At 40.7% G+C, this 24409-nt stretch overlaps 1 protein-coding gene across 1 annotated transcript; it reads right to left on the bottom strand.

Moving 5' to 3' along the window:
* Positions 1–1040: 1040 nt before the first annotated feature.
* Positions 1041–22565, bottom strand: scaf11 (SR-related CTD-associated factor 11). Its single transcript, XM_041780894.1, has 15 exons — positions 22390–22565; positions 18834–18878; positions 18461–18606; positions 17878–17961; positions 16567–16646; positions 12583–12662; positions 12460–12497; positions 12301–12368; positions 11964–12089; positions 11657–11730; positions 7555–9813; positions 3231–3553; positions 2981–3154; positions 2682–2801; positions 1041–1848 (listed from the first exon to the last, which is right to left on the bottom strand). Exons 2-15 carry the CDS (start codon positions 18850–18852, stop codon positions 1753–1755), a joined length of 3687 nt encoding a protein of 1228 aa, XP_041636828.1. The 5' UTR covers positions 18853–18878; positions 22390–22565; the 3' UTR covers positions 1041–1752.
* Between the last annotated feature and the right edge of the window lie 1844 nt (positions 22566–24409).

The following is a 24409-nucleotide window of genomic DNA, read 5'->3' as shown; positions in this document are numbered from 1 at the left end:
ATATACTGATAAATTAGTGGAATTTTAGGCTGAACTAACAGACCTATGTCAGTATAGATCTATTTCTTTATTTATCCTCATTCTTTAAACTTTCAAGTGTTTTTTTAAGGACTAAAGTTTGTTTTCTTGGTCATCCTCAAACCTAAAGTGTGTCCAAAGGACTGAAATTTCTTGTCCGAAGAGCATATTTAAATATCGGTATCAATATCAGTATAGGCTAAAATGAATCTATAAATATCGGCATATCGGATATCGGCAAAAATCCAATATCATGCATCCCTAGTTATCTTCCAATTTACTCACTCTAAAAAACTTAAGTAAGGGTTTGAGCTGTCACTGGAGAGAGCATCATGACAAAAATAAGAGATCAATTTAGACTAGAGAAAAAACATTGTTGATGCTCAGAGAAGGAGTAGGATATACAAAGTTATCACAGTGTTTCCAAGTGTCAAGAACTGGAGGGAGAAGTATCAAGAAATTCAAAGAGAGCCACACAGTCTAGGACAAACCTGTCAGAGGTAGGAAGAGAAAGATCCCAGAGACTGTGGAAAGAAAACTAGTGAGAGATGTGTCTTAAGACCTCAGAACAACTGCCAAGACTATAGTCAGGAATTGTAGTCTCAAAGAAGACCAATTGTTAAGATAATAAATTTTCTGTGTGCAAAGTAAAGATCATTAAATTTCTGGACTCTTTAAAGGTTGGAAATGTGTGAGGAGCAGGGGACACCTTGTGAGTTCTACCCTCTAGTCAAAATGTTGGCAATGTATTTGTGGAATTTAGGCAAGTTTATCTGATTTTTTTTTGTTGATTAAAAACAAAATGTCCACTATGGGGTATCTAGGACGTCTGTTTTTGTTGCTGTGGTATCAGAAAGTTCTCAATAATGTTTGATTTTCCCAAAAATTAGATCAGTGATTGTTTTGGTATTTTGACAACCATGTGGTATATGCATCATTCATCACCAAGCAAATAAAAAATATCAGGTCATGATTTTTGGGTCCCAGACCCAATGTGAAGCTTCTAACAGGGACACAGCAGATCAGGACGCAGCTAATTTATTTCACTACTCTCTGGAACTTCTCATGTTAATCCATGGACATTTATTACACATTCAGGCAGGGGGTGGGGTCGATTTCAGCCGATCGGCCCCCCTGGGACCTGTGCTTTACATAAAACACTCACTGCTGATTGGTTAACCAGTCAGGGCCCTTATTACAATCACAGTTTATCGACCTTCACTGGGCCAGACAGTTCATAAAGGCAATGCACTGATTCTTAAACTAGGCTTCCATCTGAAATATTAGATAATAGTTTTAAAAAAGAAACATTTAATCAATAAGCTACGTGATCAGAATGCCATATAGGAGAAATTCATCGTACCAGCCGGCACCCTGGGAGAGACTCTCTACTACATGAGCTGTCGTCATTCACTGAGCACTGCTTCATTACTATCAACAGTCCCACCCACCCCACGCTCCCCTGCCCTACGTACAGTAGTTCCCAAGTCACATGGTTTATGCAAAATAAAGGGCTCTTGCATTACAATTTCTGATTGAGTATTTTTTTCTAACAAAATATGAAAATCTATAGAAAAAAATCTTCATCATTCAGTAAAAGGTAGATATCAAAAAAAGAAAAAGTCGGCTCTCCGTCCTCTCAGTTCAGAGGCCAAATTCCAGCTAGAGGAAATTGCACTTGTGCAGCTGAATGGGTCTGTCAGGGCAACGCTACGCCAGCAGCGGGGAGGGCATTCATTTCTTGCGGGCGTGTTTGTATTTGTCCACATAGGCCTTCACCAGGTTGGCTACCTTACTGGCGTTCACCTCCCCACTCTTGCTGTGGCACACCTGAAGAAAAAAAAACATCAAAGGGATGTTAATACCTAAAGGACTTAACTTCATGTGTCAAATTTCCCTTCAGTATTCACTTCCTGTAAAGTGATACAAGTATGTTTACATGCACAGTTAGTTCAAGCTAAGGTTACGGCTCATTTAGGGAATTTTACCTGAACCACTCAGTGTACGAGGTATGGCTATTAATAAATACGACTAAAGCTGTAACACGATTTTATTAAACATAAACATTTCCATATCTTTGCATGAACACATCGCTGCATTGGGGTCTTCCACTGATCAAAGCAGTGCAGTAGGTCTTCTTCAGTTGTCTCAGAACCTCTGTGGTTCTTTTCTTAACTTAATGGCAAAATCAGCTGTTTGGCATTGGCAGAGAAGATTTGGCACATTTTTCATGGGCGCAACCCACATACTCAGCTCTGCTGCTCATCCCACAAAAGCATGTTCCTTACAAATGTGGCATCATTTAAAAGGGTAATAAACAAGCTTTCCAACGTATAAGATTTATTGCCAAGAAGCATTGTTACAACAAAGAAATAATCTACCAAACACAAATTTCCTTACTTTTTGTTCTAAGTTTAGTTTAATCAACCAGAAGTGTAGCTCGACTTAAATATGCATGTAAATGAGCCACAGATGTATGACTTTATTTTTCTTTTGCCTCTGCTTGAGATCATCAGACACTGAATTTTAAATAACTTTTTAAGACAATCAGAAAACATAAAGACTGAAATACACATGTGCAAAAGAAAAAAGATAATGGAGCAGGTTATCTTAAATCACTGAGTGAATGACAAGGTGTCCGCTGGTGTCAGAAATGTGTTTACCTTCTCGACCGCCTTTCGGACGATCTCCTTGTACTCGTCCTTTGTGATTTCCTTCCTTTGGTAAAAGGGTTTGATGGCTGTCTTCACTTCATTTATAGCTTTCTCTTGGATCTGTTGTTTCTGAAGCAGAAAGAGGAAAGAAGATTAAAATATTTGACAGAAATTTTATAAAATTTCTACAAAGATGTTTTGTGATATTTCTCAGTTTATGTCTTCATTTAGTAACTAAGTTACTGAATAGAGAAGGAAACAAAACTGCATTCTGAAAGATGGTTTTCTGATGAGGCAATTCAGGTCACCTTTTCCTTTTTGGAGCTGTCAGCTTGGGCCTTGTTATGCTGGCTGGGTTGAGTTGTAGAGGATGGTAACACCTGACTCTGTGGAGGATGGCCCTGGGTCACCAATGCAACACCAGCTTTGGTTGGGGTGGGAAGAAGAGCAGGTTTCCCATAAGCCATCATTGTATTCGCCATCTGTGGAAAACCAGAGGATGAGATCAGGGATGGTAGAAACACTAATAGATTAACAGAGCATTAAACCATACCATACCTGTGTCATGTGACCATCAGGCTGAGCTGCTGCTGTCTGGCTGCCCTGCTGCATGGGTGGGGGTGGAGGGGGAGGTGGTGGAAGGCCCTGAGCACCGACAGCGGGGACCTGAAGCAGCGGTACAGCAGGGTGGAGGTGCACAGGGACCGGAGGAGGCATGGCGTACGGTGCAGCAGGCTGTAAGCTGACAGGCAGGGCTCCCCGGGGGCCTGGCATCGGGTAGTGATGATGAAGAACGTTCAGCTGTGGTGGAATCACATTCATCACAGGCACAGGGGCGTTACCTGGGACCACCTGGGGAGGCGGGTCAGTTTTAGGAGGATCTGAGGAAAAAGACAGACAAAAAAATAAGAACTTTTCACAAAAGGAAAAACATTGAAAAACAATGTGTAAATTACATCAGCAGGTGGGTGTGATTCAAAACAATAAAAAGATGACATTAAGGGTAGCAGGGAATCATGAAGGTGCAACTCTCTCTGCTCAACCTCTATTCCCTGGCTATAAAATGTGTTTTATGAAGTCTCTTTAGGGTATTAGAAAGATGAAGTGTTAATCTAAGAGTCTGCTGTACACAGAGTGCAGAGTAGAGAGACAGTGATGTCTCCTGGTCCCTAAAAGTTTTCCTTTACATCCAAACATGTGGACTCAGCCTAACAACTCTGCTCAAACACTGAAACACGAAAAAATGTGATTAAGAAAAAACAGAAATTACAGAAAAGTTGAATCACTGCAGACACTTTATTTTGGTCCTGCGATGATAATTCTGAGGAAATATTTGATACAAGGTAGGCCTTACATAGGGCTGAAGCAATTCCTCCAATACTTTGAGTCGCTAGATTACAAAATTCCTCAAGGCAAGCGATCTGCTTCGAGGCCTTGTTGAAATCAGTCATGTATCCATATGCACCCATGGTTTAAGCGCGATCATCAACTGGAGGCCCGGGGACCTCATCAGTCCCCCTACAGCTTCCCATCTGGCCCCCTGAAGTTTGATTAAAGTCAGAAAATGTGAAGGAAAAATATATTGCTGTATTCAGGGTATCTTTTCTTTTTTTCCTTTAATCCCTACAGATACATAAGTTATTCCAAAACAAGTGAGACTGAAAGAATTTCTTTAAAAGATTGGCCTAATGTTTGATCAGTTTTATAAAAACCCAACGATTATTACCCATTATCAGCAAATAAGATGCATGACAAACACATACTCTTAAGTCCATTCTTGATTGAGGCACAGATTTTTGTGTAAATTAAAGAGTTCAGGGGGTTTCAGAGTTTATTTTTAAGACCTAGTCCTTCGTGTTTTTCACCAATCAGGATGCAGCATATTCACATCAAACAATACAGTTCCAGAAATGTGACTTAAATATCTCAATCCACCCCTTGTGGCTGGCTTCAGTATAGTCAATAGGGACTGCGTTCACAACTAAAGGCAAAAAATGAGGTACATTTCAAAGAAAATAGAATTATTTACACAGAGGTGTTTCTTTTATTTAGGTCATTTAACGATCCGGCCCCCACAGTATCTGCATAGACATAAGCTGGCTTGTGTACAAATGTAGGTGATGACCCTGTGTCACGTGAGTGCTGAGTGCTGTGTTTTGCACGGACAGTTATTTGTGCAGCACAATGCACTTGTTTCATGTTACAAGCAGCAATGATTCACGAGGCGTGAAAGTCATGAAGGGGGAGAGAGAAGATAATATAAGGATGCTGAAAGGCTCACACTTTCTGTGACATTATGGTAATAACAGCATTATACAGACATTTTAGTGATGCAGTGTTGTAATGAAAAGTCTAAAAAAAGAAACAAAAAAGTTTCCACAGAGAGTAAAGAGACTGCACAGGTCATACCAGGCTCATCTCAGAGTTAATACACTGCACATGCAGCCTGCAGAACTCGTTCATGACCAGTTTGTGTCCACAAACTAAAGGATTTTAGAAACTTCACTGGTTGATTAAAGTCCTGTTTAGCTGCATTCTGTCCCTCCGCTTCTCTCTTCACTCCACAAATCTCAAGTAATATGTTAAATTCTTATTTATATAAAATTCAGCGTCCTCAAATCCTGGTCACAGCATTTCAAAGAGGCTTCAGAGGTTTCTAGTCTCGAAGCCTACATATTGATCATAAACAGATGTTTCAAATAGAAACCTGTTATTCATTTGAGACTCTTCAATAGAGTAGAAGTGATAGATAAAAAATAAAATGCTTTGCATGCAATATTTCCTATCACATTGATTCCCAACCTGGGGTCCAGATCCCCGGGGGGGGCAAAGATCTCAGGACCCTTTTTTCTCTGATGTTGCAAATATTAGATGTACATATATTTTTAGAAAAAATCAAGATGATAAACATAATGTATTAGGACCAACCTAAAAGTTTTAAAGAATAAAGATAATCTGTTATTATTTTAGAGAAAATATTTTTTAGGGGGGAGAAAATCAAAGTTTTTGAGATTATAATGTTACTTAAAAAAAAAAAGCAAAGTCAGAGATCCGGGTTTAAAAAGTTGGAAATTTACAAGAAATCTTAAAATCTAGTAAAACAAAGTAAAAAAAATATCTTTTTTTTCTCATAAATGAACAATTCTTTAAACTTGAGAATTTCAAGGTTTTTCTTGAAAAATTACAAATCCTCTTTTTTCCCCAAGAGTGTCCCTACTATACCGTTGTAATAATGGATAGTTTACACATAGATCTTTTGCCAAGAACAAGAGTATGTAAGCCTATTATGTTGGGACTTTGCAAATGAAAAAAATAAATAAGTTGATGTTTACACTTTCAAAGTGGGTCCTGGGGGGGCTTAGCTTCTCTTAGACACAAGTAGGGGGCCCCTAAGGAAAAAAGGCTGGGAACCACTGCCCTATCAGATTACACAACAAATTGATAGAATACTCAATTACAAAAAAATTGATCACTGCAGCCCTAGCCCATACATTTTTAGGAAATTCTTGTTTATTTTACATTTTGTCAAATTTGGTATTTGTCTACTGTTCAGTGGACCTTTCTTATGTGCCTGCTATTCATTTCTGTTGCCAACCAGTTTTCAATATTAAAAATTCTGGTATAATGACAACTTTAGCCTGCATATGCATGGCTTTTAAAGACTCTTGTTTACTATCCAATTAAAATTATAAATGCAATCATGATGCTCACTCTCCTACTGTAAGAATTTAAGAGTGCCTGCAGAGACGTCAACGTCACAAGGAAAGTGTGTGTGCAGCTAGACGGTGAAGTTTAAAGGGAAAAATTTTTAGAAGGCAACAATGTGAATGTGCAGATGCCTGTTTTAAATTATACAAATAGCAGTTAAACATTAAAAAAACGTAATGTTTCTGTCTGAATTTGATTTGATATAGGGGCCTACGATCAATATCAGGCAATTACATGCACAAATTTTGCAGTTACAGAAAAAAACATATTCTGCAATTAAATCATTTACAGGTCTCTGTATTTAATAAAAACATCTCTTTAGCAAAAAGACCAAAGAACTGCATTTCACTACAACATGTTTTAATGTTGAAATGTTGTCTCATTTACTCAAACTAATAAAGAGAGCAGCTGTCCTGCTTGAACCACGTTAAGTTTGGACAACTCATATTTTCATTATAACTATAACATGAGATGGTGAAATGAAATCGGGGGAGTAGACTTTTCCCTCTCTGTTTCTCTGGAGTCTGCAGCGTCAGACAACGCTCGTGCTGCATCAGCCATAACGAGATGAGTGTTTTTTTCATCTGTGAATGATCTCATACGGCGCTTGTATGCAGATAAAGATGTAGATGTAGTTGGCAAACTAAGGGGAGAGACTCATCCTGCAGTAGCATCTGTCTGAAATATGTCCAGACATCTGAGGGAGGAGAGGATATCCTCTTTTCCCCAACCGTAAAACTTCAAGCCACTGGTGCTAATTAGTTAGCTTGCAGCTAGCTTGTTGAGGACGCTGCCTGGGGCGGAAACTGTCAACAGCTGTGCAGGGAGAATTTCAAAATGAAAGAGTAGCTTGAAACATCTATTTAGATCGATGTTTTGACTTTCCATTGATCTGATTGGATGAACAGTCAACCAATTAATGTATCAATACACATCGATGAATCGTTACACCTCTACATGTGACCAGTGTGTCAAAGGAGGTAGCCTCTGTACAAGAGAGCCTGTTATACCAACTAAGCTAAACTGAAAGCTCTCTCTTTAAGAGATCTTACATACCTAAAACAATCTACTGCTACTATTTTAGAGGTATATTTGGCCCTTTTATTTCCTGCCTGGCTTACATCATATCAGATAGCTGCCTTTTTTAGGTTTTAGTAAATGAGGAACTTCTTACCTGCTGCTGCTGAAGCTGGCGGCTGCTCTTCCTCTTGTCTGTTCCATCCTCCAGATCCTCCTCTCTCTCTCTTGGAGTAATAATCTTGAACGTCTGCGGGTAGCGTCCTCCTGACAGCCCAGCTGGATGCGGATGACCAGCCTGATCTGTCCATCATATGTTCTCCTTGCTCCGATTCTTTCCTCCGACCACCGCCGCGGTTTTCATTGAAGCGGCTGTAGGCATCGTTCCCTGAATTGTTGCCCGTCCCTGAGAAGTTGTTTCTGGGCTGCCAGCGGTTGTCTGATGATTCTTCCTGCTGATTGTAAAAGCTACGGTTGCCCCCACCCCCCCTCCCTGCCCCCCGACCACGTTCAAATCCTCCACGCCCCCCACGTCCCCGTGGTTCTCCTCTGTTCCCGCCACTGTTGCGATTATCTTCCCAGCGTGAGCCACCACTGAAGCCAAAGTCCCGGTTCCTGCCGTCAGCTTCACGGCTCTTTTCTGTGACCCAGTCGGGGTTCTCCATCCAGCCCTGGCGTTCAGGAGATCCTTCTGTCGGGACACCATTCTCAAAGCGCCCAGCGCCTCCGTGGTGCCTCCTGCCCTCGCCACCTGGCCCAGACCTCCAGCCGCCTCTTCGCTCCTTCCTCTGTGGGGACTGTTCTCTGGAGGTCGGTCGTTCAGGACTTGGTCGTCTGTACGTCCTTGTTCTGGATCTTGACCTGGACCGAGACCGTGACCTAGACCTGGATCGACTTCTGGATCTCCTCCGTCTTCTCTCTCGACTGCGCTCTCTCCTAGAGTAGTCCCTTTCAGAGTCTCGGTTCTTTTCTCTTTCTCTGCTGCGAGCTCGAGATGAGTGGCTCGCTGGCGGACTGCTGTCACGTTCTCTAGAGCGAGAGCGAGAACGCCACGATGGTTCTTGCTTCGAGTCCCTCTTAGGTGACCAGGTGGAGCTTGGGGAGTGGAAACGAGAGCGTCTCTGCTTGCCGTTCTTCCGCTCTTGGCTTCGTTCTCTCTCCGGTCGGTAATTGCTGCTCTTATCCTTGGTTTCTTGGCTTGTTAAAACAGGAAGTTCTTCAGGAGCAGGGTACGCGGTCTCCGTTGGCATTTCCACAGCTACATCGTTATCAGCCTCGCTGCTGGGTGAGCTGCAGTCCATGGGGACCTCCTGATTATCGTCCTTGGATGGGCTGTCAACCTTAGTTTCTTCCACCGAGCTGTCAACTACTGGAGGCTCTTCTAATACAACCGGTTTTAAATCTGCACTCTCAGAAGTATTAGTTTCTGGGACAGCATCGCTGTCGTCTGACTCTGCAGCAGATGGTGAAGCCGGTTCGGGGGAAGTCTGAGCTGATTCGGCTTTGCCTTCCTTTGCAGAGTCTTCATTGTTTCTTTCTTCTGCTTCTGCACAAACCTCCATGTCTTCCTGCTGCTCCACCTGCTCGTCCTGCTGCTCATCACGCTCTGGAGATGCCAGATCTTCCAGTGGAGTATTTGGAGAGTCTGAAGGTGACGGTGAAGTCCTTTTATCAGAGTCCTCTTCTCCAGGAGACATTGGGCTCGCTGCTTCTTCCACATCTTCCTTCTGTTTGTCCTCGAGGTCTGAATAGGGGCTGTTAGGAGCCGAGTCTGAAGGACAAGAAAGCTCCTTGTCTTCCTCATCTGTTTTCTGTTCATGTTCATTCATTTGTCCCTGAGATTCTTCACTGTCCTGTGTCAGTTCATTGCTTAGAGGTTCAGCTCCTCCTTGCTCATCAGCAGAGTTTTCCTTGTCTTCTTTCATGTTCTCCTCAGCTTGCTCTTTATCCATTTTGTCTTCCTCATCCTCTGCTTCTTTCTCCATGTTGTCATCTTTATCAGCCTTGTCTTCTTCCTCTTCCTTTTCCACTGTTTCATCTTTGTTATTCTCTTCTTCCTCGTCACTCACCACCGGACTGCTAACGACTTCAGGAGTCTTCTTCTTCCTTGTCTGTGCTTTCCGTTTCCCACTAGCCTTTCGGTTTGTTACCTGTTTGCCCTTCCTTTTAGCTGGCGGCTGTGTAGCCCTGCCCTGCTTGGTGGGCTGGCCAGTAGACGAGTCTGAATCTGAGGCAGGAGACTTTGGCGGTGACGGTTCTGCTGCAGGAGCCTCTTCTTGTGATTTACTGTTGCGTCCAGATCTCCTGGCTGGTCGAGTCTCGGGCTCTTTGGTGGGAGCTTTGGAGGTTGAAGCTCGTCCGCCTCTCTTTTCTCCTCCTTTGGGACACGTGATTGCGCAGACAACACCCTGAAACACTGAAACAGAAAGGTTTAGTAAGTACAGATGAGAACAAAGTTATTATCCTCCCTATGAATACAGCTTTGCCAAGCATCCCAACTTTGTTTTAGATGTTTAGATTATTTTACTTTGCACAAAAACAAAATTATTTCACACAAACTACCAGGGTCAAAATTCGTTGGCCCTTTAGAACTGACATTTCTGTTGAGCCATAGAACAAACTACTGTTGTGCAATGATGTGCTTTAACTTTGTAATTCTCAAAACTTGTAAAATAAGTTAAAACTGGGGCCATCTTACACAGTGTAAAAACTTGAGCAGGAGTTTGAGCTGTCACTGGAGAAAGCATTGTGGCAAAAGCGAAAGAAATCAGTTTAGACTGGAGAAAAAGAATTGTTGATGCTCACAAAGCAGGAGAAGGATATACAAAGTTATCACAACTTTTCAAGTGTCAATAACTGGATTGAGAAATATAATCAAGAACATGCTCGGCAGAGGCAGGAAGAGAAAGATTTCAAAGACTGGAAAGAAAAATAGTGAGAGATGTGTCTGAAGACCTCAGACCAACTGCCAAGACACTAGAGAAGGACCTAGACAAGTCAGGAATTGTAGTCTCAAAGAAGACAATCACTAGAAGCCTGCACAGGAATGGACCAAGAAAAGGTCCACTTCTGCAGAAGAAGATACCTTCAAGCCAGACTGAAGTCTGCTACAGACAACCTGGAGAAAGGTTATGCAGACTGGATGCATGTCTTTTGGTCAGATGAGACCAAACTGGAGCTCTTTGGCCACAGATACACTTCTGATGTTTGGAGAAAGAAGGGTTAGACATATAACCCAAAGAACACCGCCCCCCATCTCCACAGTGGAGATGTTGATCTGAAACGGGGAATCTCATAAAGGTGGAAGGAATCATGAAGAAACAAGGATGTTTGAAGATTTTGAAAGAAAACCTCAAGCAGTCAGCAGCTAAACTGGGTCTGGATCATCACTTTGTCTTCCAACACAACAATAATCCAAAACATATGTGGATCCTAGTGAAGAATTACCTCCAGAACATCAAAGTGAATGTTACTGACTGGCCTGAACAAAGCCCTGACTTGAATCCCATTGAAAATCTGTGGACCAATTCCTGCTTAAAGATCATCAAATTTGGAGGAGTTTGAGAGATTTCCCCAAATAAGAATGGGCTGGTATTCCTCAGGAGACATGTCAGAGACTTGTTAAAAAACTACAACAAACGACTGCAGGCTGTTATCCAGCAAAAGGAGACACGAAGGGAGTGTTATCTCAGGCAGGCCACAGAGTCAAGCAGTACCATAATTGAGATCAGCTGATCTCATGCAAGCCCTCATTAGCTGACAGCCAGCTGATTTGCTCTAAGCACGCGATTGACTAATCGCTCTCATGCTGCCTTATCAAAACTGCTCTTGCCTGGCTACACACTGCTGCTCTTTCCCCAAGCTACTCTTGCAACCCTCCTCCACCCCAGCTCCTCCATCATCCTGTTCTGACTTTATCAGTGTCATGCTGTTGTCATTGGTGCCTTCTCTGCTCTGGATTTATCGCTGCTTCTCTCTGTGCCTTATTCTTTCCTTATCAGCATGGGAAGAGTGGGAGCAGAAATGAGCAGCAAAATTCCTATAAACTTACAAATATTCACTCATTTGTTTCAAATATTTTCTTTAAACATTTAAGGAGTAACAAACCCCTGTAGACAACCTTTTCATTTGAAAACCTAATGTATGGTTGTAGGCATTTTTTAACTCAAAGATAGATGCCCTTTGGCTGAAACTCAAGGTTTTACTCTTTAGGTAACAAAATATGTACTATCGAAATAATAAATAAGTGTCAAACTCACCAAAATGGCCAGGGCTAAACAGTGATGTGGAGGTAAATGGACTGTGGCTCCAACCAGCAGGGTGGAAACTTTGCCTGAAAAACCAACAAAAAAAAAAAAAAAAGAAATCATCTTAGGTCAAAGGCACAATGCTGTCTATTGTGTTTTTGTAAATGATGAAGAACTAACTGTAAGCATTCACTAGATGATAGAAAGAGCATGCTCTCTTCTGGTTTTACTTACATGAAGATATAAATATTTATATTTTAACATGAAGAGCAAATGAGGACAAAATGGGAGATAATAGTGTACGTCAGGATCGAAATACCTTGAGGTGCCGTTTGCAGTGATGGGAGCAGCAGGAGAAAACCAGGGACAGTGTTGTGTCTGGGCTCTGCACTGTTTGAACATGCTGTCGTACGGTACATCCTCTGACATCCAAACTGGGTCTGCACTGTGAGACGAGAACAACCGCTTTTAGATTCATCTCTTCCAAATATTATGACTTACCAGCTTTATTTAGAACCCTCTGAAACAAGATGCCAAAAATGTAAGCTGCCGACAAAATATTGATCTATTTTTCAAACTAGCCAGCTGTTATTTCCCCTGATTCTTCTGGTAAAATTGGTCTGTAATATTTTAGTTAATAGAGCAGTGTGTCTTACATGTCCTGAGTCGATGTTGTCGTAAGTGAGACACACGGAGACCAAGCACAGCACTCTGTTCCTCTCACCTGGAGAGGAAACGCCAAACACTGATGAGAATACGTACAAAGACACCAAATATTAATGGTGCAAAAAAAATTAACAAGAAGGGAAAAATACCTTCTTTCTGGTCAGTGAGGACGGGTCTTCATCGTTACCTAGAAGGACAGTAAGAGACTTTTAACCCCATTGACAGAGTGAAATAGCACATGTTTTTCTGAAGAAAGTGGAAACCTATCGTACATTTCCTCACAAGTCCTTTTGTTTTGGCGTCTGTTCTCCTCTCCACCTTTCGCCGTCTTAATCTCCTGGCAGGTTTACTCCTGAAAAAATTGACAAAACACTTTGAAAATCTTATGTACTCATATGGGTTGTTTCCACCAAGCGGTACGTTCAGTTTGGTACAGCATGATTCACGTTTATTTGTGTTTCCAGAATCAAAAGTTGGAAACATCTATCCCAAATATCTGACCCGTACCCTCCAACTTTTTGGCACCCTTGGCACCTATCCATCCAAAAAGGGAGGCAAAAATACAGTCGAGGGTTTGCACTGATGTCACTTTCAGCAGACAACACGACTGCTCAGATGCAAAACACGGCTGGCTACACATGTAGTGGGTGAAAACGGGAGAAAAACAGACTAATATCTGCTTAAATTAGAGATATCTGGACTCAACATAGATCCACACCATTTCCCGGACCTTGTACATTGATATGTAGCCACAAATAAGGTTTCCTGGCATTTATATGGACCTGATTCCAAGAATACAAACAAAGCCTGAAGGCACATATCAGCCTGGTTCATCAGTGATGGATGTAGAACTGAATTAATGTCAAAGTTTTGTAATTATGAAGCTTTACATCAGTTGTTTCTCCATATTTCAGTGATTCATTTTCTTCATTTACTTTAGGTAATCTGTGAAAAGATCACTCTTTGGTTGTTAAAGACCCTGTAAAGTGAAATCCATAATTTGTGTCTTAACACTCTAGATATGTTGGACTATGTTTGCTGTAAACATGTGGAAACACTGAGATCTACATGTGACTGAATTCTGGATTTAGACTGTTAGAAAGTTTTTCACCTCTTTCCTGGCTGGGTTTCATGTGGGCGGGGCCAATATGTGGGCTCATGATATCACAAGCACTACAATATAAAATCACAGAGCAGATCATCTCAGTCCAGTCTGCTGTTAGCTGATGTCACTGCCTTTACTGAAAGCGTACAGTCAGTTAAATGCTGTTTTTTGTTCATTGTGAGGTAAACTTCCCAAATCTATCAGCCACAGTGGTCTATGGACCACTGACAGCATCATAACAGAGATTTGAGACAGAAAATTGACTTTGTCTTTCTTCTGAGGTCAGCAAAAAGTCAAGAGGCAGGATAATGGTGTGAGAGCTGTCCTCCATTTAGACTGTAATATTTTTAAACCTGAGAGGATCGTATTCCTCCTGAGTGGGAGTGGCTTCATCTCATTCAACAGACACGCCCACACCATCCTGGAGCAGATTTTACTAACTCATTTTTCATGATTTTGAAGCTTAGTTTTATAAACTTAGAGATGTTTTATTTGACTGAAATTTGATCGGAGGGATCATAACAGAGTGACCTGTCACACAACAAACCTAAATACAGATTCATTTTTACTTTACAGGGTCTTTAAATCTGTTTGCAAAAATTCAGGGTGTTTTTTAAAACAATCAACTTCCCCGGCTGTCTTACTTGATCTAGTTTATCACCTGTTACAACTTCATTTTATTCTACTGTGGCAAATTCTCACAGTACAACTCTGAACTTTTATATTATGTTGTATAAACTGTTAAAACACCAGATATGTCACTTCATAAAGTGTTAATGGAAATAACTTAAGGATTTATCTGATAGAAATCACATTAATTTACAAGGCTACTGATAAACATCAGTGGACTTCACAATTTTTTGGGCTTTCCCCTATAAATTTATGTCAATTGGACATGGTGGGACTGCTTATACAGCTATAAAACAATCTACTGTCCTCATATGTCACCTTAGTGCACATTCACACCAGAGCTGTTTGGTCCGCCTTAAACAAACTCTGGTCCGTTCTCCCGGATAGTCCGGTTTGTCTGGAGTGGTGTGAAAGCTCACACGAACTCTGGTGCGGACCGAACAAGTAGACTCTGGTCCGCCTGAAAACAGGGGGTCTCGATCCGCTTCCAGACGTACCCTGGTGCAGTTCAATGGAAGTGTGAAAGCAAAACGGACCAACTTGTGAACCAAAGACAGGAAGTGGCATAAAGCTTAATGATACAAGGATTAATTTGTGATATAATACACTCAAATACATGTCGGCACCTCGCTTAGTGTCTGTGTATCCATGGCAACACATCGTAGTCCGTGCTACGAAGCAACAAATGTGACTTTTTTAAATGACATAAAAAGCAAGCTGCTAAATACCGTTTCTGAGTGTTTTCAAAGATTATTTGGGGTTTTTGAAGACATGCACCAAACAGTGCAGAGACCAGGTAGCGAGCCCCCCAAGACCAGTGCAAAGAGGACTAAAGCCTCTGTGTATGGGTGCCTGCTCTACCGACAGAGCCACTTTCTGATGTTGGCACTCACAATAAAAGTACTCGAGGAAAACACCAACTACAGACTTTTATTGTCTATTAATTGTCTAACAAGTACCTTATTGATCATTGATTTAACTTAGCTTTAATTTTGTTTACAGGCCTGTTTACAGGCTCACTGTCACTCTACATATGCCACAGCCGGCTTCTTTGACTCATCATGGACTTGAAACAAGCGAGTCAAGAGTTCAAACACCTTTGAAAAGCTGTTTCCGCCGTTGTAATACGAGTTGCTGCAGCTCGTATTAAATCCACAGACAGAATGAGAGATGCTCACTTCGTGTTGCTGTTATTACAGATATTAAACTTACAGAGGAAAGAACACACCTTTATTTCATTACTGTGATTTACATTAATCGCATGGACTCAAACGTTATGTTAGTGTTGGAGTGAAATATGATGAGTGGGCTGTTGTCAGTCACAAAGCACTCTGCTACGCTAGCAGCTGGATTGTTTATGCCTCGTGTGCATGTGGTGGCTCAAAGCTCAGCAAGACATCGAAACTTGGATTGGTGATGTGGATCTGCACTATAGGTCTGATCTCCAATATAAAAATACTGGACCCAAATACCAGTATTGGCCCATCCCTAAAACAAACCTATGTTGCATGCTGTCTGGACGTTATTTTACATGATATTAAATCATGGTTATTGCAAACATTTCAATCATAATTCAACTTTGAACAGTATCACTACCCGTGGGGGAAATTTCCCGCTGTTATCATTAAAACCAGTGATTGTGTCACCTCTATTGAGGGAGCCTTTTTCGTCAAACCAATGCTCTACAACATTTATTTACTGAACAGTAAACCCCCATGTTCTTTAAATGCAGGATTATGACCCAGAGAGGTAAAAGCAGTTACAAAGTGGAGCTGTCAGCCTGGTCCACATCGTTGTGTATTCCAATAGAGGTGTGAAACATACACAACATCCCCTGGTTACACAGACTTTGCACATCATTCTGCCTCCGTACGTTTCACACAGATGGTAAGGCGTAAAAAAAAATGCAACATGTCTGAGCTGGATGTGTTAAAGCAATATTGATGCACATTGCCTGCTTGTATCAAGTGCAAGACTTCTTCCTAATTTGTGACACAATGAGGTCTAAACAGGGCAGCTGTACACAGAACAGAATTCTTATACCATGTAGCTTCTGTGATTGTTAAATTACATCTGAAGATTTAATGGCTTTGATTCTCATTGTCTCACCTTGTTTCTGCATAATTCCCCAAGTGTTTAATTGAACATTTTTTTGAACTTGCATTTCCCCATTATCCTCTCCTTCTCTTTTCTATTCACGGTTTGCTATGCACAAACTGTCTAATGTGCAGCCAGCCTAAACAATCCCCTTCTTTCTAAAAAGGCTCTACATATGGACAGGACTAAATAACATGCAAGTAGTTTGCAGAAAGAGCTTCACACTCCCTCCATTGAATCCTGTGAACCACTAAATAGGGACTTCTGGTTGGGGATGCAAAAGAAAAACCTCTGTTTGACTAACTGAAAATCACTTGTTTCATATTTACAGAGTCAAAACTGAACAAAAATTCTGTTTCAACAGAATTAACAGCTATTAAGCCTGGATTTCTTCCTTGAAACAATAAAACCATCTTCCACTTACTTGAGACAGACTTTTTTTTCAGGGTTTCTACAGCAGCAGCTCTCAGCTTCAGGCTGTGTCGCTCGCTTCCTCACTGGAACCTTTTTATTAGAAAGACAGAAGAAAGGACGTTAACTTTGCTGCAAAAATTTACATAATTTGCCATAAAAAAGGATCTCACGGTTTTATATGCATGATGAAAGCTGACTGGAAGCTTTCAGCAGAGGACACACTTGTCTATTACAGTTGTGTTTCATCAACTTTTCTAATTCAATACTCAAATTATCATCAACGAGTTTGAGCTGTTGAACACGCTCAAATAGCGAACTAGAAATCTAGCTCAGTGCATTAAATTTTGATTGGCTTTATGTGAAGAAGTTGTTTTAGGAGACAACGACAACCAGAATTCAAAATAAATACACTCAAGACAGAACATACACATTACTGAATCCAACATTGCACTTTCTTTGAGTTTACAGAGTTGACAAATGCAACAGATTTACAGTGATGTGAAAAAGTATTTGCCTCCTTTCTGATTCCTGACTTCTTTGCATATTTATCACACTTAAATGTTTCCGATCATTGAATCAATTTCAATACTTCACAAAGACAACCCAAGTAAATACAAAATGCAGTGTCTGAATGATTATTTAATTTTTAAGGGGGGGGGGGGGGGGAATCCAAATCTATTTGGCCCTGTGTGAAAAAGTAATTGCCCCCTGAACCTAATAACTGGTTGTGCCACCCTTGGCAGCAATAACTGAAATCAAGCATTTGCGATAACTGGTGATGAGTCTTTCTCATCACTGTGGAGGAATTTTGACCCACTCTTCTTCGCAGAATCGTTTTAACTCAGCCATATTGGAGGGTTTTCCAGCATGAACTACCTGTTTAAGGTCACACCACAGCATCTCAATTAGTTTTAAGTCAAAACTTTGACTTAAAGCTGCATAACCCAAGAGCGCTTGAGCTTGAGGGCATGAACTGATGGCTGGACGTTCACCTTCAGGGTTTTCTGGCAGACAGCAGAATTCATTGTTCCATCACTCACAGCAAGTGGTCCAGGTCCTGAAGCAGCAAAACTGCCCCAGACCATCACACTGCCACCACCATGTTTGACTGCTGACATGATGTTCTTTACTCCAAATGTGGGCTGCACAGCTTTCAAAAAGTTCAAGTTTTGTCTTGTCAGTCCACAGAATATTTCTTCAAACGTCTTGAGGATCATCGAGATGTTTCTTGGCATATGTGAGACGAGCCTTTATGTTCTTTTTTGTCAGCAGTGGTTTTGGGCTTGAAACTTACAGTGACATTAAAATAAATCAAACTAACCTGCACACAGTTGAGATTCCCGTCCCATCTGTAAACAGTAGTAAAAGGTCTTCTGTCCACTGGGCAGGAGGGAGCCGTCTGCAGCTAAGAAAGAACATAAACTATTAAAATTTGTATGAAATAATGAAAAAAAAAACTACACAAAAATAATAACAATGGTCAAAATGGTCATTTTTTCATTGGAGTGCTCTTTATTGTATAAAACAGAAGCTGAGACCTGTAACAAAAAGTGACACATTGCTGTCAAAAACTACCATGAATCTCGACAAGCTTTTCAAAGATAAATGCCACTTATCTAGCATAAACTTCACATTTTTCTGAACTGTCTAGTTTAGTTTATTTTCATGATTTCTCATGATGCCCTCATTTAAGTCCTTAACATCTTCACCATGGTGTTTCCCATTTTCAGCCAAGCTAACATGCTAACACCATCAAAACAACATTTCTGGCACTGTCTAGACCCGCCCCACACTGCTTATAATTTGCCAATAATGTTGGGAAGTTTTTTTTTTTCCTCTCAAAGCCTCCTGCCCGAAATCCAGCATGGTGCCAGAGTACTTTAAGCCCTGAGTATAGAGCGTACCTCTGCCCATGTGAGTAGACATCTCAGACAGAAGACGTGGCAGCAGCTGTCAGGCATGGCAAGCTCGCCTCTCGCCAAAACGCCCAAGCAGATGGGACACCGCTCTGCCTCCTCAGGGTCCGTCCCATCAGAAGGGCCTTGGCCACCTAAACAGACAAGCGAGGCAAAACACAACAAAGTTTTAAGATTCTCAACAGCTCCTGATACAGTTTTATCTTAACTTAAGTTGATGGTTTAAGGGTGTGCTGATGAACTCTAAGTGATGACTGTACTGACTTTGCTGCAGCATGCATCTGCACGTGAGATTGGTGACTTTCCTCTTCTGGAAATATGAAACCTAAAACACTGGTGTGTTGTCTGTTTATTGACTCACCACTTCCTGCTCCAGTCATGTCGGCCCGGCCTGTCCTGCTCACCACTACAACACAGAGAAGAGAGGAACAAAAGGGTTAAGCTTTTTAAGCAAATGAGAAAACAGATAATAAGGTGCACACTGTTTTATATTTTGCAAAGCCATTAAGTAATTAAACTACTATGGTAGCACTTTGATTATTTAAATCTGTTAAGATCAGTGTGTTTACATTTCCAATAGTGCTATTCATCACTCATCAACAGTGACCTCAACCTTGAACTTGGTATAAAGGCTTTAAGCAAGCGTGTTTGTTATATGTAGGGGTTTGCAGCAAAAAAAACATAGTTTGTGGATGCATGATATTGGATTTTTGAAAACATAATATTTGCATATAATCTAGGCCAACACCAATAGTTGAATGTGGCGAAGACCTAAGACTTTGGCCCATATAACACGCTTTAAAGTTTAAGGAATGATAAATCAAGACAAAGACTAGCTGATGTAGGTCTGTTTGGTCCTGCCTAAAATTGCACTAACCTTTTAGTTCATACTGCTAGTATTTACAACTGTAGGCTATATTTACAGCCAGTAGAAATGTTCGTATGTATAAGCCAATGTCTGCTGACACTGATATCAGGCCGATGATATCAAGCATCCCTACTTGGAACAGAAGTTAAAATTGGTAAATGGGGTGCTTGTTTAGCTTGTTTAGAATATTTTATTGTATCACATTTTTTCAACAATCAAATTTGTGGGTGGTCCCAGCACTAACATTATATTAATATAAATGACAAACAGCATCAAAAGATCAGCACAGACAGATAATTAGTGGTCACCTCACACCATCAGCACTTTACTATCTCCCTTATGCACTTTAAATGTAATGGTAACTTTAGTCCAGAGGCCTGTATGACAAAGCTGGATTAACACGCCCGGAATATCTCTCTGATAGCTGGATTGACTTAACAAGACATTCGCAATCCAGATCAGCTGTACAACGAAGCTGGTCAGCAACACAGTAACTGCACCCAGGGGTTTCCAATCTGGATCAGTGTGCGCTCACATTAAAGGGGTGGTGTTTGCAGCGTCTGACCAATCACAAACATGGAGAAACCATGCAGAGCAGCGTATTTCTCAATGGAGGAACAAGAATGAGGAACAATCATTCTTAAAAAATACGAGGAGTTTAAAGCAATCATCCAGGCCAGAAGCAACACTGTCGCCGCAGCAAAAGCCATGAAGGAATGCTGGCAGAAAATTGCTGACTCTGTTAATGTGTAATTTCATCAAATCATACAATATTAATTCATTGGACAATATAAACGGACAGCACTCTGATCACTCAGTTTCACTTTATTACAGCACAGATGTTTGGGGCAGAGCTTCCTCAGCAAATTTTGTGTTGTAATATTAATTCCTCACTGTGGCGGCATGAGTAGTTGTGCGTTCCATTAATTCATGTTTCTGCAGTTATGCCATGTGTGACCACTATTATTAACCCCATTATTTCAGATGTAACCCTAGTGGAGCAAAAAGGACTTGGGAACAAGTGAAGATCAAGAATAAAAACATACATCAAAGCGGCGAGTGACAAGGCTTTATTTCTCCACACTGTCTCTGTTGTATGGATGAAATCACTGGATTTCATCTATCATCTATCCCTAAATATTCTTTCTCTCCTAAGCACTCTTCTCACGATCCATGCACCAGCGTCTACAGGATCTTCTAAGAATGGGCAGGCCATTTTCCAAGAGAACTGATTGGTCAGGAGGCGGTGCTTTTACACTCGCTGATCTCGTATCCAGAACATAACCTGCTCCGGAGCAGGTTAGCCGTTCAGCATAAGAAAATCCAGGGTTAATCCTGAAGTTATCTCGATAAGAGAAAATCCAGCTTCATAGTACAGGCCTCTGGTCAGTCCAAAGCCTAGTATACACTTTGCAATTGCAGGTTGTCCCAGATGAAGGATGACCCATTGGGGCATCTTTGGTCGTGGCTCTAAAATGGGGATCCTATGTCACAAAGACAGGTTGACAGACGGCTGTTGTCATGGTCTTGCAACCAAAGATATTATACCTTATTTATTTAGATATTTTGACTCCATACTCTACTGTTCATTTGTTTTAAACTTATCCTCCCTTTGTGGACCTCAACACACATTTTTCCAAGAGGGCAAATTAGAGGAATAGGAGGTACTGGGGCTGGGTTTTAATTTGCGCAATATAAAGAAAAATCACTGGGTAGTTATAGTAGTTTGATGTTGTTTTCATACTTTTTTTCATTTGATAGTGTTTCGATATTGAGAAATAAATATCTTTAATGTCAAAAATTTTGAAGTTATATAACATTTATTACTGCATATTATTTACACAAAAAAGTTCCAAGAATGGGTACCATTGTATACCGGTACCAGGAATTGGCACCGTACTGGTTCAAATGTGAAAGGCACCCATCTCTAAGACAGAGATTGACAGACCAAAAAATCCCAGATCCCTAATCTCAACTAGAAACATTTACATTTTAATTGTGGTATGTTTGCAGCCCTAAACTGAACAGCCTTGCATGTCTACAGATAATGCAAAACACTACAAGTTGCAGTTCTCGTTTCAATTTTTTCATACCTACAAGTGAAAAAGTGAAAGTAAACTATTTTACATAACACCATGAGTCACTTTGTTTCGCCTCACTAATAGAAAACACGGGCCTAAAGCCACAGAGACAGTATTTTGTAAGGTTTGTTTTACTGTGAAGTTTTAACACACTATTCCCTTTAGCAGTTCAGTGGTTAAAGGGCAGAAATCAGGTCTTTATCATATTTACTATCAGGGTCTTCGTGAGTGGATTTATCTCCAGCAGGCCATGAAACATCGATGGCTAAGAGTGAGAATGAAGCCTGATCCGTGGATTAAAAGTCTCTAAAAGCTGATCTATTTTCACTCTGATAACACTGTATACTCATCTGTTGGTAATAGGAGCAAAGAAGAGGTTTTAGATGCCTGTAAATTCGTATATTCAACGTCCAATCAATCAAATTAAAGCAATTAAAGACAGGCTAACAGTGTCTAGTCGTGTGGTCCAATTGTCATTTCAACCCATTTTACACCTGGCAGCTTTCACACAGTGTTAGCCTTGCACCAGAGTCAATCAGCATGCTAAGTTACATAAACGAGGTGAGTGGTGTAGCTAAATAGCAGATGAGTTGGCAGCCAGGCACTTGTGAAAGCTTGCTGTTGTACTGAGCCAGCACGGCCTGGATCCTGGAGATACAAAATTAGCACCAACTTGATCAACCAGTGCCAACACGACGGCAACAACACGGTTGTTGTTAGTTAGCTTTGAAGCTAGTGCTAGCTCGGGACATATCTACCTAAAGAGCTAGCTGTTTGTTGTTAGCATGGCAGCAAACTTGGCTAAATGGAGTCTAATATTAGCCGTGGTGATTGTACTGAAGGTCATAAGTTAGCTAGCTGGCTAACTGAAAGCTAACTAGCTGCTCTGAACAACAGCACCTGCCTGCGTCGCTTTTAGCCTCTTAGCAGTTAGCTCTGGTTAGCCTGGTCCAGTTGTTGTGACTCACCTTTGAGTGCTGCTGCGGCACGTTTGCACCAAGTAATTTATTCTTAGCGTCCAAATTCCCGCTATAAAACGCTGACGAATCGCACTGTCCGGGAATTGTTTTTGGCTAAAAACGGAGCGTAGCTTTCAGAAAGTCTCAGCCACATGTCTCGCAGTCTGGCTGAGAGTTGGTGCAGCTGGCGCCCCCTGCTGAAACCGCCGGGCGATACAGAAGAAGATGGCTTTATCCTGGTAGCCTTGCACAGTTTTTAACAGATGCTAAACACTGTTTCCTATTCTGTGAACCTTTAACTTATTAAACCTTTAACACTACACCTAGTCAGACACAATTTGCAAAACTCGTGTTTTTGTTTTGTTTTGATTTTTCAAAACTAAACACAATCTTGCTCTAAAACTTTGCATTGTGATGCATAATGGTAACCACTGGTTACAGAAGTTAAACACAATTAAAGCACAGTTCAACACAGCCAGTCAGACCTATATACACTTGTTATGATGTGGAACCAAAAGGTTGCATTATTTGCAAATGTATAGAATGTATAGAAATGTGTAGATAGACTTGCAAATACATACACAGATCCACAAATGTGCACACGGATCTGCAAGTGTTTCTAAAATATTTGCAAATCCTTAGGAAAATCCACAAATGCATGAATAGATCTGTATACAGATCTGTAAATTTGTAGATAGATTTGCAAATGCATACACAGATCCACAAATGCATACACAGATCCACAAATGCATGCACAGATCCACAAATGCATACACAGATCCACAAATGCATGCACAGATCTGCAAATGTGTGCATGGATTCACAAATGTGTGCACAGATTTGTAGATGTGTAGACCAATTTGTAATTGTGGACTTTTGAAGTAATAACTTAAAGACTTCAGTATTTTACTATTATCTTTTTTTTTTTTAATTTTGCAGGTACACATAAATCACCAGCGAGAACTAAAGAGACTGTCAGCTGTCATGATGCATGCGTGACTTTTGCAACACTTCTGCTGTGCATGATCTGCAAATGCGTTCTCAGATCAGTAAGTTTAAGATCAGTGGGTTTTGTTGCTCTCAGCACAGAATCACAGGAAAGGCTGCCTACCATTTAAGTTATTCATCACATGGACCACTTTACACTACAGAACCAGGAAGTCATTTAGATCTAATTAAGGCTGGAACCACAACATGACAGGAGGAAAAAAAATCTCATATTATACTGTTAATTTGTTCATATATTATTATCTAAGTCTATAATTGCAAATTTGTCAACACATATGCAGTTCCGTGCACATATTTGCAGATCTGTGCACACACTGGTGGATCTAATGAGGCATTTGCAGATACTTTTGCAACAGTAATTGCTCCATACAACCAGTTTAGACCAGTTCAGAGAGCAAAAGTGAGTTAAAGTTGATATAAAAAAATGAATGGAGACAATCTGAAGGATGATTGTAGGAAGTGGTTGACCACGAGGAAGAGAGGGAAGACAGAGAGGAAGACCGATATCAAGAACTGAAATTTTTAGGGATGTGATGTTGGTATGACCTTGGTGGAAGCAGTGATGAACATTTCTGCTGATATTTACAACCGATATTATGGCTATAAAAAATCTGCCTTCATCAGCTGTTAATACTGGTCTATAAACAAATAAGCTTGTGAAGTTGAAGAACTGATATTTTTCAGTTTTTTTAACTGTTGTTATCGATACCTGTGTCAGCTTAAATTATTTTTTAAATATCTGCATTTCAGATACTGGCAAAGAGCCAATATCAAGCATTCCTACTAAATACTCATCTTCATTTGTTGATTAATTGATGCCTCAGTTTATGCAGGCCTTTGCCTTGTGGCCTCTTGGTGCATGACGCTACAGGGAATAGAATACCTTTGCCAACGATGACATTTTAAAAAAAATTGTCAGTTTGGCATAACTGTATTGAGTTCAGATTTACAGACATTAAAGCTCCTTCAGTTAGTACAAGGAGGAACTGCAACAGTGAATAAATAGCATAAGTATTTCATC

The sequence above is a fragment of the Cheilinus undulatus genome, linkage group 23 (assembly GCF_018320785.1).
Source record: "Cheilinus undulatus linkage group 23, ASM1832078v1, whole genome shotgun sequence".
Taxonomy (NCBI): Eukaryota; Metazoa; Chordata; class Actinopteri; order Labriformes; family Labridae; genus Cheilinus; species Cheilinus undulatus.
This window is presented reverse-complemented; position numbering and strand designations above follow the sequence as displayed.

Coding starts and splice junctions, on each gene's coding strand:
- scaf11 (XM_041780894.1), bottom strand. Junction 12,369..12,459: donor CCTCACTGACCAGAAAGAAG/GTATTTTTCCCT, acceptor TTTCCTCTCCAG/GTGAGAGGAACAGAGTGCTG. Junction 12,090..12,300: donor ACAACATCGACTCAGGACAT/GTAAGACACACT, acceptor CTCGTCTCACAG/TGCAGACCCAGTTTGGATGT.